This window comes from Anolis carolinensis, unplaced genomic scaffold, assembly GCF_035594765.1.
Source record: "Anolis carolinensis isolate JA03-04 unplaced genomic scaffold, rAnoCar3.1.pri scaffold_13, whole genome shotgun sequence".
In the NCBI taxonomy this organism is placed as follows: Eukaryota; Metazoa; Chordata; class Lepidosauria; order Squamata; family Dactyloidae; genus Anolis; species Anolis carolinensis.
The window spans coordinates 54393-75435 of NW_026943824.1; the positions used below are offsets into that span (position 1 = coordinate 54393).

Below are 21043 nucleotides of genomic sequence, written 5' to 3' on the forward strand. Positions count from 1 at the left end.
TCAGAGGGAGAGGGAGGAGCAAGGGTGGGCCACGTGATCGGAGAGGGGCGGGGGTGTTTAGAGGGCTGCGCAGCAGGGTCACGTGTTCAGGGAGGGGCAGCGTCACGTGACCCGACCGCGAGCCTCGTGACCCCTGACAGCCTTCTCTGGGGAGAGGGGAGACCAGGAAGGGCGGGGGGCCCTTCCACTTCCGCTTCCGGTGTGCCTCAATGGTGAGCGCGGAGGGAGGATGGAGAGCAAGCGGCCGCTCTTGGCGGAGGAGGACCGGGACCGGCCGCCGGCCTACAGCCCCGGAGCAGGAGGAGGAGGCGGAGGAGCGGGACCCCACGGCAACTACGGGGCCATCCCCCACGCCCCGCCCCCCTACGCGCCAGGTACGGCGGGAAGGAAGGAAGGGCCTCTGCCGGGAGGGGTCTGGCCGGGTTGCTCCAATTATTATAATTATATAATAATAATAATAATATTGCAGAGCCTGGATGGCCATCTGTCGGGAGGGGTCTGGCCGGGTTGCTCCTATTATTATAATTATGTAATAATAATAATATGGCAAAGCCTGGATGGCCATCTGTCGGGAAGGGTCTGGCCGGGCCTCTCCTGCAAGGGGGGGGGTGCTGGGTGGCTTTCAGGGTCCCTTCCCTCTCATCATCATCATCATCATCATCATTATTATTATTATTATAGCAAAGCCTGGATAGCCATCTGTCGGGTGGGTTTGACGGTGCCTTCCCGCAACGGCACAACAAAGGGTTTTGGGCTGGGTGGCCCTTGGGAGCCCTTCGCACTCTAGCATACCAGGGTTGTATTGTTATTGTTATTATGATCATGGTCACTATATTGCTGAGACGGGATGGCCCTCTGCCAGGAGGGCTTGCGTGAAAAAACATTCAGAAAAATATGCTGGAAAATACTCCAAGAAATCCCCGCCTCTAGCGCCAAAGGCAAACCCTGCGACCAGGTCTCTCCCTTGTGACCGGCTGGTTCCTCTTCTGAGGGCTGAGGCAGGCCGCACGAGGGAGTGGACGGGGCTGGGAAGCGTGGCTTGGTCCGGGCAAGGCAGGCAAAACCCACTGACCGACCGACCGACCGAGTCCAAAACATAAAGCCAAGCCTAAAAGACCCCTCTTCTTCGTCACTCGGGGACTTGCCTTTATGCATATAGAATATTTATTATTCATTTATTTACAGCATTTATATTCCGCCCTTCTTTCTCACCCGGAAGGGGACTCAGGGCGGATCACATGACACATATAGGCAAACATTCAATGCCTTTCAACATAGAACAAAGACAAACAAACATAGGCTCCGAGCGGGCCTCGAACTCATGACCTCCTGGTCAGAGTGATTCATTGCAGTTAATTGCAACTGGCTTGCTCTCCCGTCTGCACCACAGTCATGTTTATTATATTGTATTAATGATATTATATTTATTATATTGTTTTATATTTACCTTTGGAATTACAACTCTTGTTCCGTTGGGTAACTATTTGGTAGTCTTAACCCTTTGCACTCAAATACATTCCTTACGGTTAATCATTAGCTGTCCATCGACATTCCTGGCCAGAAGCCGAGGAGCACTGGCTGCCCTGTTGTCGGTGACGAGGGTTGCATCTTGCATTCAGACTGAGTTGCACTTTTGCAGGTTGGACTTTTGCAGCTTTGCTTCTGTGTGAAGTTGATTAAATGTTCCCTCCAGGTTCCCCACCCAATGAGACTCTTATGCGGGGACATGAGAGAAGCCTCCCACAAGGATGATAAAACATCAAAACATCGGGGCGTCCCCTGGGCAACATCCTTGCAGACAGCCAATTCTCACACCAGAAGCGACTCAGGTTGCTCCTGACACGAATATATATATATATATATATATATATATATATATATAAAACATTACAATAGATATAATATATATATAACAAATTATATAATGAATAAAATATAATTAAAATAATACATATAATATTTATAAAGGCAATTCCCCAAGTGACGGACAAGATCGCTTCTGCAGGCTTGTTTTTGAGTTGAATCTGTGTGTGTTGGGGCAAGGACATTCTTTAAGTCTAACTCCAAGCACGCACACACACACACATATATATTTACATATATATGTACTAGCTGTGCCTGGCCACGCGTTGCTGTGGCAAAGTGGTGGTGGTATTGGTTAAAAATTGTTGTGTAATTGACGTTATTTGTATTTTTTAATTAATTTTATTGTAAGTTATATTTTTATTTATTATATTATTTTCTTGTATAATTTTTAGTTATTTTTTGTTATTATGGTATTTTATTGTATTAATTTATTAGTGTTTTTAATTATTTTTAGTGCTTTTTATTATTTTTATTGGGTTGCTAGGAGACCAAGTTGGAGGAGCTTAGCCTTCTAACTGGCAGCAATTGGATAAAAGCAATTATTCCTCTCTCTCTAATTAGGACTTTATTTTTCTTTTCTTTTTGTTGTATCAACCTAGAGCCGTGGATGAGGGGTTGTGTCGTCAAATTTCGAGGTTGGGGGGCCTGTAGTTTTGTTGTTTTGTGGGTCGCCGTGATGCCATCGCTCTTTTATATATCTGTATTCTTCTTCCTCTCCCTCCCTGCTCCAGGCTACGTGGTTCCTCCCATCCCTCCACCGCACAGCTTCCCCAACACGACATACACCATCATCCAGCAGCCCCTCCCCACCACTTCGGTTGTCGTTGTAGGCGGGTGCCCGGCTTGCAGGTAAAGGCAGATCTACCTATATCTATAAATTTATGTTATGTAATATATTAGTTTATATTCTTCGAGACGGGGGGAGGGGGACGCCTTGGGTTCGAGGTGCAAGTAATTCCGTACATGTATGTAGCATAACTTATGCACAGGCATCTCCCTAGTGTTGGCTGGAAAGTCTTTGGATGCTTAACTGCGAGGAACGTATCCGTTGCCAGTCAATGCAGAGATGCAGCCCATGGACGTATTGAAGGACTTGCAGTTCTGCTGGCAAGGATGCCGGAAACCAGCCACTATTTTTAGAGCGCCGTGGCTTCGGCCCAAAGCAAAGCCGCTTAAGATCCCCAGGCGAAGGCTTTGTTTACGGCTCTTTAAAGGGAGGCTGTGGCTCGTCTCAGAGACACCTTGAACAGCATTGAGGGGAGGTTGCTGTGATTATCCGCCCCGGGGCAGAAACAGGCAGGCCTTGTGACGTGTCTCCCTCCCGTCTGTGTCCCTGTCGCAGGGTGGGCGTGCTGGAGGACACCTTCACCTGCCTGGGCGTCCTGTGCGCCATTGCGTTCTTCCCCGTCGGGATCCTCTTCTGCCTGGCGCTGCGGCAGCGGCGGTGCCCCAACTGCGGGGCCACCTTTGGATAAAGGGACCCATCCACGGGAACCCGGTCGGGGATTGACAGGAAGGAAGCCGCCGGCCGGCTGCGGTCGAGCGCAGGCCCTTCTTTTCTAATGTAAATGTCACGTACAATCAATCATGTTTCTGCTCCGGAGCCAGTTTTGTACCAGTTCCATGCCGTTAGCCTCTCGCTCCCTCCCTTGCGCGGGGGGATCCCGCCCGCCCGCCGGCCTCGTTCTTGCGAGGCAGGCACCCGTCTTTGCATTGTGTCTCAGATTCACCTTTTTGGAAAATTTAAATAAAAAGTGCTTTTTTGCAACTTCATGCGACCAGGACTGGCTTTCTTTTCTGTCGTAAGAAACAACAAACTGGGTTGCTGTGAGTTTCCCAGGCTGCAGAAATATTCATAAAAAATATCTGCAGAAATAATAATAAAATATACATTAAGATATTCTTTAAAGTAATCTGAAAATATTCCTTTAAATATGCAGAAATTCGGAAACAGCCACAGAAACATTCCTTAAAAACACAGGCAGAAATATTCAGAAAACTCACAGTAACCCCAAGAGAGATTAATTCCAAGTCAGATTACTCTGTTAAAATAAATGTACAGGAGCAAAAATATGTTCCAAAACCCCAACAATAGTTACAATCTGCATGAAAGTCGGCACCAAAACACCACTTTGATCCCATTTTTATTGATTTTTAGCCACTCTCTATTGAGTTCCAACAGTTGTCCTCAAATCGGGTGACAGTTCGTACCACTTGTTTCCCAGAGTTGCAGAAAGCGAGGGAAAATGCAGCCAAAGAAATACAGCAGCTTCTCTTTAAATAATAAAAAAGTCCATTCAAGATCTGTGTTTAAAAGACGGGACATACACTCCTTGGGAATCCTATCAAGTAAAACCTAAGTATGTACACATTTTAAAAATACTTGCATTCAGTGTAATATTGCTTATTCTGTTTGCAACTCTCGATCTCTGCAAATTTGCACTGGACCACACAACAGTCTCTGATTATTTTATATATTATAATATATATTATATATTATAATATTATAGCCTAAGACATTCATCTCCATGATGCAATTAATTATTTTACACGCCCATTGAGTTTATATATAGGCCATTCTTCAATGGCACGTCTATCTAAAAATCTACTGAAACAAGCACATTCATTAAATAATCCGAACCTAATTGTGTTTTCCTAATCAAGGCACACTCTCAAATCAAGAGTAATTAGCAAACGGAGGGAGCAGCCATGCTTCGGGGACAGGAAACCCTCTGCTTTCATTGCATTTAAATAAACGTTAAAAAGGCCATAGAGCGTATGAAAAATAAAATCAGTATTGCCAATTGCAAGAGGTTGCAATTGACACGAAGGAGGATAAAAACGCTCTCTGGGCGCCGCTCGCTCATCGCGGGATCATCGGGGCCGAGCGGTCGTTGGTGACGGTCGGGCGGAGCTTCACCGTCGCAAACGGGTTTTCTCCGCTGCAGGAAAGGAAAGCAATGCGTTGAGGTGACCGTCTGGGAGAGGCGGCCAGTGTTTTGGACTTTGACTTTCTCGTGCAAGTCATGCGCAATTGTGCGGTTGCGCTATGCTTGAGCACTCCTTGCACCAGGCCTCAGCCCACTTGGACCTCCCTTCCTGCCCTACCCATGTTTTGGAATTTATAATTTATAATATAAGAATAATATCGAAATATATGATTGTAAGGATGTTATGAGTTAACAGAAATTATTATTAATATGATTTTATTTGTTTGTTAAAAAAAAAAGGAAGGAGTTATATATTGACGAAGGCAGGCCTCGCATAGAAGCCAGCTGGAAACAGTATACAACAGGTTGCCATAGCAACATAGCCTCTCTTTGGAGGAGAAGGGGGCGTGGCTTAGTTGGCAGTTAAAGCTTAAACCCTTTTTAAAAAGTTAGTTGCTGTTCGACTTTTGAGGAAGTTAGTGGCTGTTTGAATCAGCTGAAGAGAGGTTGCTCTTTGACAGCTTAGAAAAGCTGGGAAATTGAGGCTTGTTCACACAAGCAGACGGTAGCTTATTGTCATTCAGGGAAAGGCTGAGGATATAAGCTGACCGGGAGTTTAGTCTAGAGGGAGTCGGTCAAAAAAATAAATAAATAAAAGAAGATCAATCCACGGCTTGATTGTTAAAGTGATAGTTAGATCACTGTTCTTTGAAGAGAAGTTGTTTAAGAAGTATTCATACAAATAAGACTGCACTGTAACTCAAGATCCTGAAACGTCTATATATTGCAACCACGAGCTTATGTACAAATAAACTTGAACTTCGTTGTTCTTCATAAAAGTCTCCTTGCCTCACTCTGCGCCTGGGGGAAAGCCATTACAATTTACCATTTATCATTTACGTTAAAAGACATTACCTCACATTGGTGGCAGTTACCGTACCTTCTTATATAAGTTACCATATTTACTCATATAAATTCCTCAGTTCTGTTATCCTTCCTTATCCTCCAAATCCTCCTGATATATATACTCCCTCCAGACATATTTTCCCTCCATATTTTAAGGACAGTTCACAATGATCATATCATAATATGTAGTATATCATATATAATACTGATATAATAATATTATAGTATATCATATATAATACTAAATATATATATATAGAGAAAGTATATAATATATAATGCCAATAATATAATAGAATAATACATAATAATATAATGCAATAAGATACAGCAGCCAAAACCACATTTTTAGTAGCTGGTTATAAGCCTGTTGAAACAAGGGGAGAAATAAAGCAGGGCATACAGAAATATAATAATAATAAATATAATAATGTTAATACATTTAATTGTAAGCCGCATTGAGTCTTCATCAGGAGAGATAAAGCAGGGTGTAAATATATGATAAAAGAAATAATAATAATAATATAAAAATAGTAACAAAAATCAATATAATAGTGATAATACTTTTAATTGTAAGCTGCTTTGAGTCTCCTTTGGGAGAGCTAAAGTAGGGTATAAATAAACATCATAATTCCACAAAATTCATATTAAAATGCACCCAATACTGGGAGAGGGAAACTCACCTAAGGAAAGGAGGCTTCACGATGCCATTCATGCCAGGTTTCTGGAAAGAAAAGGAAATTATTATTATTATTATTATTATTATTATTATTATTATTATTATTATCATCATTATTTAACATAAAACCATGTGGACTTTTGCAGGGTATTTGGAGGGCAAGATCTTATTCTTTCAATGGTTTGGGTAGGATTCCCATTCTTGGGAGTTTTTTGTTAAAGGCACAGCCACGGTTTGGGACCACAAGGTGGCGTTGTGGAAACAAGAGGCAAGGTGTTGTGCTGCCTTTGCAGCCTGCATTACACACACCTGGACCCAGTACAAAATGGAGGCCGAATTAATTGCTCATCCTGAGTAAGTTGCATTGCAAACAAAACCATGATTCCCTATTGAAATCAATGGCTATGATTTCCCAATGACTTATTGTTAAGCAGAGGCTGGATGGTCATCTGTCGGGAGGGCTTTGGTGGTGCTTTTCCTGCATGAAGGCAGAATAAAGGATGGGCTAGATGGCTTTTAGTGGTCCAACTCTTAGGACTCTGTGGTGGCATTATTATTATTACGTTATAAAAAAGGTGAAGGTTTCTCCTGACGTTAAGTCCAGTCGTGTCTGACTCTGGGGGTTGGTGCTCATCTTCATTTCTAAGCCGAAGAGCTGGCGTTGTCCGTAGACACCGCCAAGGTCTTGTGGCTGGCATGATTGCATATATAATAATATATTATATATATTATATATTATTATTAATATTGAAGCTGGATGACCATCTGTTGGGGGTGCTTTGATTGTGCGTTTTGTATTACATATTTAAATTTATTTATTTATTTATTTACCTTATTTGGTCTTTTTGATTAATCTAATTATATTTAACTAGCTGTGCCCGGCCACACGTTGCTGTGGCAAAGTGGTGGTGGTATTGGTTAAAAATTGTGTAATTTTTATTTGACGTTATTTGTATTTTTTTAATAAATTTTATTGTAAGTTATCTTTTTATTATATTTTATTATTTTCTTGTATTATTTTAGTTATTTTCTGTTATAGTATTTTATTGTATTAATTTTTTAGTGTTTTTAATTATTTTTTAGTGTTTTTAATTATTTTTATTGGGTTGCTAGGAGACCAAGTTGGAGGAGCTTAACCTTCTAACTGGCAGCAATTGGATAAAAGCAATTATTCCTCTCCCTCTAATTAGGACTTTATTTTTCTTTTCTTTTTGTTGTATCAACCTAGAGCCGTGGATGATGGGTTGTGTTGTCAAATTTCAAGGTTGGGGGGCCTGTAGTTTTGTTGTTTTGTGGGTCGCCGTGATGCCATCACTCTTTTATATATATAGATATTTAATACAAACATTTTATTTGTATTAAATTTAATACAAAAATATTTTATTTAATTAATTGAATCTCGAGATTTAGTTTGTATCAAATACTTACATTGAATTTCTATTTAATATCGGCATTTAATATTGAATTTGTCTACCGCCAATGATAACCCCTAATGCCTGTAGTGACCGTGCAAGGGAATGTTCCAAAGCCATGCAGGTCTGATCAGATCCTTCCGTGACCGTGTTTCCACGCAACAAGTCCACGCAATGCCTGGAAGCGACACGGGGAACTCACGGCTGTGTCGTCGGCCTTGCCCAGGGGGCTCTTGAGAGTGGCCGCGCTCTTGGGGGCGGCCTTGGGGGTCCCGGTGGTGGTGGAGGACAGGTAGTCGGCGGGCGGGAGGACGACCGCGCTCCTCTCGGTCAGGTTCACGGAGCTGACGCTGCGGACGGGCGCCGGGGCACTACAGCGGGGAAAGCGTGGAGAACAAGGCCATGCCCAAGGTTTAAAACCAAAATACTTTTCAATTTCGAAAGCGTGAATCTTGGAACCATTCTATACAAACCCAAGGGAAGATCCTATTACCTTGTTGCGGGCGCCGGAACGGCCTCATCAGGTTCTTCCAGCGGCTTCGTGTAGGACGAGGGGAACCAGCCCTTCCTGGAACGGAACCAGAGAGGACAAGGCATTGCAATAAACCAACCATTTTGCAATATTCATGTCAGAGAGACGTTCACCAAGAGCCGACCAAGGACGGGATAATAATAATAATAATAATAATAATAATAATAATAATAATAATAGCACTACAAACTAGAGCTGACAGCTGGCACAACAAAACATTGCATGGAAGGTTCCTTGACAAAATTGAAGGAAAAGCTGATAAGGAGAAGACCTGGCTCTGGCTCACAAATGGGACCCTGAAGAAGGAGACAGAAGGTCTGATCCTTGCAGCCCAGGAGGAAGCCATCAGAACAAAGGCAATTAATAATAATAATAATAATAATAATAATAATAATAATAATAATAATAATAGAAGACCTGGCTCTGGCTCACGAATGGAACCCTGAAGAAGGAGACAGAAGGCCTGATCCTTGCAGCCCAGGAGTAAGCCATCAGAACAAAGGCAATTAATAATAATAATAATAATAATAATAATAATAATAATAATAATAAAAGACCTGGCTCTGGCTCACGAATGGGACCCTGAAGAAGGAGACAGAAGGCCTGATCCTTGCAGCCCAGGAGTAAGCCATCAGAACAAAGGCAATTAATAATAATAATACAGTAGAGTCTCACTAATCCAAGCTAAACGGGCCGGCAGAAGCTTGGATAAGCGAATAACTTGGATAATAAGGAGGGATTAAGGAAAAGCCTATTAAACATCAAATTAGGTTATGATTTCACAAATTAAGCACCAAAACATCATGTTATACAACAAATTTGACATAAAAAGTAGTTCAATACGTAGTAATGTTGTAATTACTGTATTTACGAATTTAGCACCAAAATATCACGATATATTGAAAACATTGACTACAAAAATGGCTTGGATTATCCAGAGGCTTGGATAAGCGAGGCTTGGATTAGTGAGACTCTACTGTAATAGAAGACCTGGCTCTGGCTCACGAATGGGACCCTGAAGAAGGAGACAGAAGGCCTGATCCTTGCAGTCCAGGAGCAAGACATCAGAACAAAGGCAATTCAGGCCAAGATCGAAAATCAGCAACACTCTGAAAGCATAAGCCACAGCAACGTGTGGCTGGGCAAAGCTAGTATTTTTATAAATATTTGTGATTATTCTACAGGTTTTGTATATTCTTATGATCATTCCTCAAAATCCTTTTATGATTACTTCTAATGACTCACACTCGGGTGAGTTCGTGCTCGCCGTAGAGCCACCCGTCCCTCTCCTCGGCCACCAGGAGCGTGATGGCGTCTCCCTGGGCGAAGCTCAGCAGCGTCTTGTTGCTCCCGGCCGTGTGCGGGAAGACCGTCCTCACGCGTGGCCGGCGCACGCGGTTCAGCCCCGAGGCCACCGACGACGAGCGGGACAAGCCAGGGTCCTCACCGCCCAGGTCTGGGGAAGAAGGGGGAGGACACGTTGAGACTCGGTGGCGCACGCACCAGACCCGTGTCGAGGCGGGCGGACCCAGCTCCCACCTGGCGCCGCGTGACCCGGCCTCTCCGTGCTCGCTTTCAGGGCCGCGGGCGGGACGTTGAACATGTCGACCAAGGGGCTGGTGAAGGCCCTTCCCGACGGCGCGGGAGGCACTTTGGGGGACGTCCTCTGCGCCGAGTCGTAGTGGTTCCCGACCTGAAGGCAGGAAAGGTTACGTGAGTCAGTGCCGTGGCTCGGCTGGAAAGGCACACGGCAAGCGCCCAACTTCCTCCCAAGAACGGGACTAAGAAGGAAAGCCTTCGCCGGGCTTGAGCACATTATTATTAATATTATATTACTACAATCATTGGCTATTCCCCTGGGTATATATTATTATTATATATTATTATATTAAGATTACTATTATGATATTATTGTTATTATTATTATTACTATTATTATTTTACTACTATCATTGGCTCTTCCCCTGGGTATATATTATTATTATCTATTATTATATTAAGATTACTATTATAATATTATTGTTATTATTATCATCATCATCATCATAAAGTATTATTATTATTATTCTATTACTACTATCATTGGCTCTTCCCCTGGGTATATGTTATAATTATCTATTATTATATTAAGATTACTATTATTATATTATTGTTATTATTATTACTATTATTATTATCATCATATAGTTATTATTATTATTATTATTATTATTATTATTATATTACTACTATCATTGGCTCTTCCCCTGGGTATATATTATTATTATCTATTATATTAAGATTACTATTATTGTTATTATTATTACTATTATTATCATCATCATCATAAAGTATTATTATTATTATATTACTCCTATCATTGGCTATTCCCCTGTGTATATATTATTATCTATTATATTAAGATTATTATTATTATTACTATTATTATCATCATCATCATAAAGTATTATTATTATTATACCCCCCTTATTCCCCCCCCCCGGCCGCCCCGCTCACCCCGAGGCTGTTCCTCTCGATCATGGGCGAGGGGAGGGGCGTCCCGGAGACGGGGGTGGATCCCGGGGTCCGGATCTCCTCGATCATGGTCATGACCTTCTCGGGCACCTTGGTGGCGTCTCCGCACGTCTCCTGCCACCCGGGCAGCTTGGCCTCCAGCGCCTCCCAGCACTGCCGACAAACAACACAACACAACAAGCAGCCCTTCGTTTATCACCTTTTCTTTTAAAAAATTGCAATAAATCACAGTGTGACTCTGACGTACGAATGTCAGCATGTTGAGTAGGGTTGTGCACAACAGTCGTTGGTCTGGTAAGCCGTTAGCACTTCATTAGGTTTGGAGCCAGACTGTCAACGGGCAACCTGCACATTGCAGAGTCTTGGTCCGTAGTCGGCAGAGTGTAAGTGGCGCTCACCTCGAGGTGGTAGTCCTTCATGTGCTGGGCGAAGCGGCAGTGCTTGTCCACGAGGAAGCAGAAGCGCTTCTTCTCCTCGAGGAGGGCCTCCCGGCAGCCCTCCGCTATGAACCGCTGGACCTCGCTCTGCCGACACGTCACCGTCTCCACAAACTGGGCAGAGGATTAGAAACAAGGCTCAGGCAGAGCAAGCCCACCCGGCGCAACGTGAGTCGAGATGTAGAGATGGAAAGGCTGGGGCGGATGTGCTGTGGCGCAGGCTGGTGAGCAGCCAGCTGCAATAAATCACTGTGACCAAGAAGTCATGAGTTCGAGGCCAGCCCGTGGTGGGGTGAGCAACCGACAATAAAAAAATAAAAAATAACCCCTGCTCGTTGCTGACCTAGCAACCTGAAAGATAGTTGCATCTATCATGTAGGTAATTAAGGTACCACTTATAAAATGGGGAGGCTAATTTATCTAATTTGCGACTCCATAATAATCATCCAGCCGTCGTTGGAATGAGGAAGTGCCGTCACAGTGGATGATGAAGCAGCTGCTCCCCCTGTGGTCGGAATCGAACATCCCCTCAGGAGAAGGTTAAATTGCCTCTGCGTCTGTCTCTGTCTCTGTTCTATGTGTATATGGCACTGAATGTTTGCCTTCTATGTGTACAATGTGATCCGCCCTGAGTCCCCTTCAGGTGAGAAAGAAGGGCGGAATATAAATACTGGAAATAAATAAATAAATAATGCAGAGGGTGGGGTGGTGGAGGGATGCCTGGAGTGGGCACTCACCTCGGTCTCCTTGTGCTCGTACTTGGTGGCGTTCCGGCCTCCCTGGCTCTTCCTCCGGATCTTCTTCAGCTCGGCCTGCGACTTCTCCAAGGAGTCCATCTTGCTCCGGTGTTCGGTCTGGTAGCGCTTGAGTGTCGCCTCAAGGCAGAGAAAGGGTTCCCCTTAGTTGGGTGATTCGGCCCTGGATGCCGTTGCCTGCACTCACGCCGCCGTTGCCTGCACTCACGCCGCCGTTGCCTGCACTCACGTCACCCGCTGCCTGCACTCACGTCACCCGCTGCCTGCACTCACGTCACCGCTGCCTGCACTCACGTCACCGCTGCCTGCACTCACGCCGCCGTTGCCTGCACTCACGTCACCCGCTGCCTGCACTCACGTCACCGCTGCCTGCACTCACGTCACCCGCTGCCTGCACTCACGTCACCCGCTGCCTGCACTCACGCCGCCGTTGCCTGCACTCACGTCAGCCGCTGCCTGCACTCACGTCACCCGCTGCCTGCACTCAGGTCACCGCTGCCTGCACTCACGTCACCGCTGCCTGCACACGTCACCCGCTGCCTGCACTCACGTCACCGCTGCCTGCACTCACGTCACCCGCTGCCTGTACTCACGTCACCGCTGCCTGCACTCACGTCGCCGCTGCCTGCACTCACGTCACCCGCTGCCTGCACTCACGTCGCCGCTGCCTGCACTCACGTCGCCGCTGCCTGCACTCACGTCGCCGCTGCCTGCACTCACGTCGCCGCTGCCTGCACTCACGTCGCCGCTGCCTGAACTCACGTCGCCGCTGCCTGCACTCACGTCACCCGCTGCCTGCACTCACATCGCCGCTGCCTGCACTCACGTCGCCGCTGCCTGCACTCACGTCACCGCTGCCTGCACTCACGTCGCCGCTGCCTGCACTCACGTCGCCGCTGCCTGCACTCACGTCACCGCTGCCTGCACTCACGTCACCGCTGCCTGCACTCACGTCACCCGCTGCCTGCACTCACGTCGCCGCTGCCTGCACTCACGTCACCGCTGCCTGCACTCACGTCACCGCTGCCTGCACTCACGTCACCGCTGCCTGCACTCACGTCACCGCTGCCTGCACTCACGTCGCCGCTGCCTGCACTCACGTCGCCGCTGCCTGCACTCACGTCACCCGCTGCCTGCACTCACGTCGCCGCTGCCTGCACTCACGTCACCGCTGCCTGCACTCACATCACCGCTGCCTGCACTCACATCACCGCTGCCTGCACTCACGTCACCGCTGACTGCACTCACGTCACCGCTGACTGCACTCACGTCACCGCTGCCTGCACTCACGTCACCGCTGCCTGCTGATCGTGGCAACGGCAGGAGAAAGGGATCTATCCCGCCCGTATCGGGTCTTCTCTACGACGTCATCAGAATGTTTACAAGCAGACAATAAGGATTTCCCACCACGTGTTAAATTTCACGTTTTTACACGTCTCTATGTGGAGAATTGAACAAGAAGTCCACTGCCATTCGAATTAGGAATCACTGGGGGAAATCACATTTTAGAAACCCGTTGCACAAGCCTTGCGCCGTGTGATGGGCTCCAGCGGTAGACGTTTCTTAAAACACTGATTTCAACACGTGGGATGAAGTCCCGAGTCAAAGAGAGTCTCAGGGACGAAAATTATAGGTAATTCGAGGTTCGTTTCACAGAGAGGAGAAAGCCGCACCAGTGCCGATACTGGTATTAATAAAATGTGCCGTATCTAACACCAAATATACTTACATTCATGTATTTCACGTCGAGTTCTGTTTTCTTCTCCAGCTCGGAGATGATCTCTTTGTGGAATTTCTTGAACTTTGGGGACAAACAACAGAGGACAGTCAGCGGGGTCACATTATTGATCTCCCTGGCAGGTTCCTCGCAGAATAAATAGCCGAAAAAGAAAAGAATGCGGCAGCCGCTTTCAGACTGGCTGGCTCTTATTTTAGCATGAGATATATATATATATATATATATATATAGACACCCACAGTGACATTCAGGCCTTTGGGAATAAAGCCTATTTATACATTTATGGGAGTGGAACGGAATGTAACTGAATCCCAAAAGATGGAAATCAGGACACTCGGACAAACTTTTGAAAGGCACAGATAAATAATAATAATAATAATAATACAGTAGAATCTCACTTATCCAACACTCGCTTATCCAACGTTCTGGATTATCCAACGCATTTTTGTAGTCAATGTTTTCAATGCATCAAGATATTTTGGTGCTAAATTCGTAAATACAGTAATTACTACATAGCATTACTGCGTATTGAACTACTTTTTCCATCAAATTTGTTGTATAAAATGATGTTTTGGTGCTTAATTTGTAAAATCATAACCTATTTTGATGTTTAATAGGCTTTTCCTTAATCCCTCCTTATTATCCAACATATTTGCTTATCCAACATTCTGCTGGCCTGTTTATGTTGGATAAGTGAGACTCTACTGTATATAAACTAGCTTTGCCCAGCCACGCGTTGCTGTGGCTTATGGGAATCCTTTGTTGGCCAGGTGGAATAGCAGTGAATAGCCTTGTAGTCTCAAAGCCTGGCCGTTATCTGGAGTAGCTGGAGCTGTTTATTGTCTGAACATAGAGGCATGGATGAGGGGTTGTGCTGCCAAGTTTAGTGTTTCTGGGATGTGTAGTTTTGTTGTTTTGTCCTAGGCTGAAATTTCATTACTCTTTTATATATATAGATATAATAACATATAATAATATAATACCATAACTTAATATAATAATTTAATAATAATATTACAGTAACAACAACTATAATAAATTTATGACCCGCTTCTCCCTGCGGCTCAATAAATAAAGCGACGCATGTAAGAAATGTTTGTGAAATAATGTATTCTATTAAAAGGTTCGTACTTACGCTTTCATCTAACCTGTCATTCAGTTTCTTCTGCGCGATGGAAATCTCTATGAGGATGTGCCCTGCGGAGAAGCAAAACCAGTTTTTCCTTTAGGGAGGAAGGCTTTTGGGAGGGAAATTCAGCAAAATAAGGTATTCACAATTCACTGAATAGATCGGTGACAATATTCCTCTGCACAAGATCGGTTGTTCTGAAGGCGAATTCGTTTCTGAGTTGGAATCATTCGACAGCGGTGCGCAAAAACGAAACCGTGCGCACCCCTCATTGCGGAGGGATTACGATGTAAATAAAACAAATCGGCTAATTGAAACCACCTGTTTAATGAAGAGTAAAAAAAATCAGGCCTGGTAAACTTTTTACAACAAGAGAGTTTTGGTCGCTGGAGCCTTCGTCGGAGCAGCTTTTCGGGATTTTCTGCCTTTGGAAAGACGACGAGTGACGCAGAATCGGGGCCGGGACCCCTCCCTCCCTCCCTCCCTCCCTTCCGCAAGTGGGGCGGAAGGAGGAGCCCGGCACTCGGAAGCGGTTATTCCGGTCTCGGGAGGGAAGGGAAGGGAAGGGCCCCGCCTGAGTCAGAGTGACAGGGCGTGACGGGAGTGACGGGCGGGCAGCCGCGCTTCCTGGAAAGAGTCTCCTGCCCTCGCCCGCCCATCACATCTCAAGGTCTAACGTGGCCAGGACACAATGAGGAGCCTTGCATTGCGTTGCTATTGTTCTGTAGAATTTTGCTCCCACTCCTTAAATTAGTTAAATTAGCCTCCCCACATAGAGCGGTACCTAAGTTTCCAACTCAACAGATGCAACTGTCTTTCGGGCTGCGCAGGTCAACAGCGAGCTAGAATATTAATAGTTGGGAGCTCAATCCGACCCAGGCTGGTTTCAAACTCAGTTGTGATTTATTGCAGCTGGTTAGTATTCGGATGCAAAATAAAACTAGGTTGCAGATGCAGAATGAAACGAGGTTGTATGTGCCATAGGTAAGCTGCCCTGAGTCCCTTCGGGGAGATGGAGGCAGGGTACAAATAATAATAATAATAATAATTTCCTTACAGCAAACTTCAAAGACTCTGGCAGAAACCAGTGCAGGTGGTCCCGGTGGTGATGGGCACATTGGGTGTCGTTCCAAAAGATCTCAGCCGGCATTTGGAAACAACAGACATTGACAAAATCACGATCTGCCAACTGCAAAAGGCCACCCTGCTGGGATCTGCACCCATCATCCGAAAATACATCACACAGTCCTAGACACTTGGGAAGTGTTCGACTTGTGGTTTTGCGAAACGAAATCCAGCATATCTATCTTGTTTGCTGTGTCATAATAAAATAATAATAACAATAATAATAATAATATAATTACAGTATATACAAATATATATGAATATAATTACTAGTATTCTTACTATTGTTATTTATTCCTTCCCCTATTGGTCCAATCGGAGGTATTGCAACGAGGATGGGAGCACAATATATCCAAGCAAGGTTCATTCCTCGGGCCTTTTGTTTTGCACCTGATTTGACTTTAGTTGGGGTTGGGCGGCGGCTCGTGGTGAGTGGAAGGTGTTGAGCGTGAGCTCCCGATCCCGGAGGGCGACCCGTCCCTGCCCCAAACCTCAGTTCACTCGGGTTCAGGCTTCATGGCAACACGTGCTCACTCAGAGGCGCAAGTCCCGTCCGTCCGTCTGTCCGTCCCGAGAGTGCCCCCCCCCCCCCCGGTGTGTGTGTGCCCGGGGGCGCATCGTTGCACCCATGACCGCACATGTGTGTGTGTTTGTGTTCACACGCGGCTGCCAGTCCCCGCTGGCGTGGGTGCGGCTGCAGAAAGCAAACCGGAGCGCTCGCTGAATGCGCTCTCTCCCTTGCGATGCCCCAGTTTGCATGCCCCAAACACTGCTTTGCACAAGGCCTCCGCCCTGATACCAAGCACAACAAAACGCTCCACACCAGTGCGCAAAGGATAAACGGGCTGCTGTGAGCCGTGTTCCAGCAGCACTCTCTCCTGACATTACACCTGCATCTGTGGCCAATGGCATCTTGTCTGCGTAAAGCAAGTGTGGATGCTGCAATGAGTAAGCTCGATTAGCACTGAGTAGCCATGAAGCTGCAAAGTCAATCAGGGAGGGTATCTGCATGGAGGTGGCCTGGCCCCTGTTGCCTGGAGGCACCCTCGGCTTGGGAAGTGTTCAATGGTACATTTTCTGCCCTGCCTGGATGCACCCAAAGCAGGGTATAAATAAATAAAATAAATATAATATTGTATTATATATCATGAGATATTTGATATATATTATATCATATATCCTGATATATAATAGAACTAGCTGTGCCCGGCCACACGTTGCTGTGGCTTATGGGAATACTTTGTTGGCCAGGTGGAATAGCAGTGAATGGCCTTGCAGCTTCAAAGCCTGAACCCTGGCTGTAACCCGGTGCCATTGTGACCAAGGGGGTTGCGAGGAGATGAAGTGGGCGGGGTCTAAAGGGCCTACCCTTCTGACCAGCAACCAGGGTTGAAAATGGCTCTTCCTCGTTCTCTAATTTGGACTTTATTTTCCAGTTTTTTTGTTTGAAAGACACAGATTGGATGGCTATGTCTTTTGTGGCCGAATTTGGTGTGATTTGGTTCAGTGGTTTTGCTGTTTACTCAGTCCTACAAACGTACATTACATTTATATATATTTAGTTATAATATAATAATATGTTATATAATATATAATAATAATATTAGACTATTATGTCGGGATGCTTTGCATGGAAAGCCAAGCAAGAAATTTGTGCCTCTGACAGAACAGAGTACACTGAAAACGTTAACGAGATGAACTGGTCGAGTTGTGAAACGTCTTCATTTGACGAACTGTTTGCTCTTTACCAGGTTTCATTAAAGGTGCTAATTACCACTTTCCAATCTCTAAATGGCTCAAGGTATGAATCGGCCCCTCCTTGCAGGTTCCCGTGCAAATGCTACCGCTCCGGGGCTTGTTTGGGGGAACAGCCCCATATCTGGGATTTCTGTCCTCAAAGAACCTGGATATCGGCCTGATTGGGTTGAGGATAGAAATGGGAAGGACTTGGGGGGGGGGGGGGGAATTGGGAGAAAAAAAGAAAAGAAATGGGTGAGGGGCCGTGACTCAGGCCATAGGGATCGCCAGCACTAGTCTGATGCCACGCTCATATAATAATATTATTAATATAATGTAATGTAATAAAATATGATAATATATTATATAATATTTTAATATAATAATAATATATATAATTAATATAATAAAATAATAATATAATAATATATTATTAATATAATGTAATAAAATATGATAATATATTATATGATATTTTAATATAATAATATAATATATAATTATTATAATAAAATAATATAATAATATATTATTATTAATATAATTAATATTATAATCTATATATATAAAAGAGTGATGGAATCCTGGCGACCGACAAAACAACAAAACTAAACACCCCACAACCTTGAAAATTGACAGCACAACCCCTCATCCACGCCTCTAGGTTGATACAACAAAAAGACAAGAAAAATAAAGTCCTAATTAGAGGGAGAGGAATAATTGTTTTTATCCAATTGCTGCCAGTTAGAAGGCTAAGCTCCGCCCACTTGGTCTCCTAGCAACCCACTCAGTCCACCCAGCCTCTCAATAATAATAATAATAATAATAATAATAATAATAATACAATCCTAAGGTTAGCAGATACCCCTAAGGATCATCCAGTTCAACTTCCTTATATCATGCAGCAGGACACAATCCAACCACTCCTGACAGATGGCCATCCAATATCTGCACAATAATAATACACATCGAATCATAGCATCATACAGTTAGGAGACACCCCTAAAGGACATCCAGTCCAACCCAAATCTGCCATTGGACGATACAATCCAAACACTCCCAACAGATGGCCAGCCAGCCTCTCAATAATAGTAATACTACTACTACTACTACTACTACTAATAATAATAATAATAATAACAACATCATCATCATACAATCCTAAGGTTTGGAGTGACCCCTAAGGATCATCCAGATCAACTTCCTTCTACCATGCAGGACACAATCCAAGCACTCAAGTTCTCACCGACACCACCAGACAATGCCACAGCAACGCGGGGCTGGGCACAGCTAGTATAATATATAATTAATATATATAATATAATAATCATAATATATTATTAATATAATTAATATAATAATATAATATATAATAAATATAATAATAATATATTATTAATATAATTAATATAATAATAATAATATAAACTTTTAAAGATAACAGAAGAAACCCACCGCTGCTTAATCTCTTTGCATTCACTATCTCTTTGCACCCAAAGACAGACCTTGAGGTCCTTGTTTGGCTTTTTGCTCACAAAAACAGTGTAAAATTCCATGCATCCCAATGACGACGAGGCAGACGCCGCGCAATAAATACTTCTGGGTAGTAATAATCATGGTATGGCTATTCCCGTCGCTCAAAGACCAACGCCAGCCCTTGCAAAGCCCGACCTGCCCTTCCTAAATCCAACTTGCAAAGCAAATAAGGCCACCGACCGACCTTATGATTTATTTACTTTGCTGTGTTTGCATTTGGGCTTCGGCCGAAAGGAGTGGCGGAACAGCAAAGCCTCTCAATGACGCCTTTGAGGAGACAACAAAGCATTTGAAGCCACGACAGAAAAGTTGGCACCCATCATTTAAGAAGCGTTTCAACACCCATTCCTAAATTGCAGAGGTGGCAACGCGTTTCTAAAGTGTTTCCAAACTATCGCAAGGGTTTCCGTATTGGAACTTTTACGCTGTAACAACATTTCTCTTACTTTCTCGTTACGTCATTGAGCTTCTTCTGCTCTTTTCTCCCTCATCGTTTCTGCTATCGAGATGAAGCTTGCTACGATTGTAGAAGACACTGGCCACTGTTTGCCTACCCAGTTTCAGGATGTTTCCCCAATCCATTGATTTTTGGGAATTTTTAGTTTTTTTACAAACTATATTTTTTATTTTTTAAAAAACTACAAGATCTATCTCCTTGAATTTTCTACACAATGACAAATATAACAGGGCATCATCCCCCCCCAAGTTTCAGAGAGATATGTACATTGAGCGATTTTTGGGATTTTTTAAAGGTTTTAACGAACAATATTTTTATATTAAAAAAAATACAAGAACTATCGCCTTGAATTTTCTACACAATGAGAAATATAACAGGGCATCATCCCCCCCCCCCAAGTTTCAGAGAGATTTGCACATCGACTGATATTTGGGATTTTTTAAAGGTTTTTACTAACAATATATTTTTATTTAAAAATCTACAAGAACTATTGCCTTGAATTTTCTACACAATGACACAATCTAACAGGGCATCGTTCCCCCCAAGTTTCAGAGAGATTCGCACATCCACTGATTTTTGGGAATTATTTAAAGTTTTAAAAACAACCCTTATCCACTTATCTCTGTTGTTTCTTATTCAGGGCAGATACCTCTTTGTCCAATCCACATGATCCAAAGTGTGCAAATCAGAGTCTTCTCATCCACCGTTATCACCTGAATCCAGTTGATCATCTAGTTGACTTATCACAACATACATTTGGATGGGAAAGATCTCTCAGTAATTCTGGGCACGAAAAGAGACACGACATGATGCACCAGAATAACAGCGTATCCCACTCACCCAGTTCTTTGGAAACCGGCGATGCCACAGCAATGTCTCCTATTTTTGCAACTCCGTCGTAGTAGGCTCTCCCGGCCAGAATCATGGCTACAGAAATCAGACACAACGTCTTGTCATCTCAGGGAACAACAAATATGTGAACTGTTTTTTTATGCTGATGATGCTTAAATCTTTTTTTAATATTTGTACATTTTGAATTGCACTGTAATGTCAGCTGCTTTGAGTCTCCTTGTGGAGAGAAAAAGCGGGACATAAATAAACATAATAATAATAATAATAGGTGCAAAAGGCCACCCTACTGGGATCTGAGCACATCATCCAAAAATACATCACACAATCCTAGACACTTAGGACGTGTTCGACTTGTGATTTTGTGAAACAAAATCCAGCATATCTATCTTGTTTGCTGTGTCATACTTAATAATAATAATAATAATAATAATAATAATA

The 21043-nt window shown here is 43.9% G+C and overlaps 2 protein-coding genes across 6 annotated transcripts in view; one reads left to right on the plus strand and one right to left on the minus strand.

The window, feature by feature from the left end:
- Positions 1-98: 98 nt before the first annotated feature.
- bri3 (brain protein I3) lies at positions 99-3639 on the plus strand. Its single transcript, XM_003229913.4, has 3 exons — positions 99-374; positions 2598-2715; positions 3209-3639. Exons 1-3 carry the CDS (start codon positions 230-232, stop codon positions 3339-3341), a joined length of 396 nt encoding a protein of 131 aa, XP_003229961.1. The 5' UTR covers positions 99-229; the 3' UTR covers positions 3342-3639.
- Positions 3640-3993: 354 nt separating this feature from the next.
- The window catches only part of baiap2l1 (BAR/IMD domain containing adaptor protein 2 like 1), a 44094-nt gene continuing 27044 nt past the window's right edge, over positions 3994-21043 (minus strand). For 4 of the 5 annotated variants that reach the window (XM_062964457.1, XM_062964459.1, XM_062964458.1 and 1 more), the window contains 12 exons: positions 20594-20680; positions 14905-14966; positions 13761-13832; positions 12014-12151; positions 11238-11390; positions 10822-10992; positions 9865-10018; positions 9571-9781; positions 8287-8361; positions 7996-8164; positions 6386-6426; positions 3994-4808 (listed from right to left, as the gene is read on the minus strand). In XM_062964457.1, coding sequence (XP_062820527.1) covers positions 4730-4808; positions 6386-6426; positions 7996-8164; positions 8287-8361; positions 9571-9781; positions 9865-10018; positions 10822-10992; positions 11238-11390; positions 12014-12151; positions 13761-13832; positions 14905-14966; positions 20594-20680 — 1412 coding nt within the window. In that variant the 3' untranslated portion in view covers positions 3994-4729. Of the gene's footprint in view, positions 4809-6385; positions 6427-7995; positions 8165-8286; positions 8362-9570; positions 9782-9864; positions 10019-10821; positions 10993-11237; positions 11391-12013; positions 12152-13760; positions 13833-14904; positions 14967-15955; positions 16046-20593; positions 20681-21043 lie in introns of those variants that run through there. The other variant, XM_062964460.1, reaches the window with a different exon arrangement.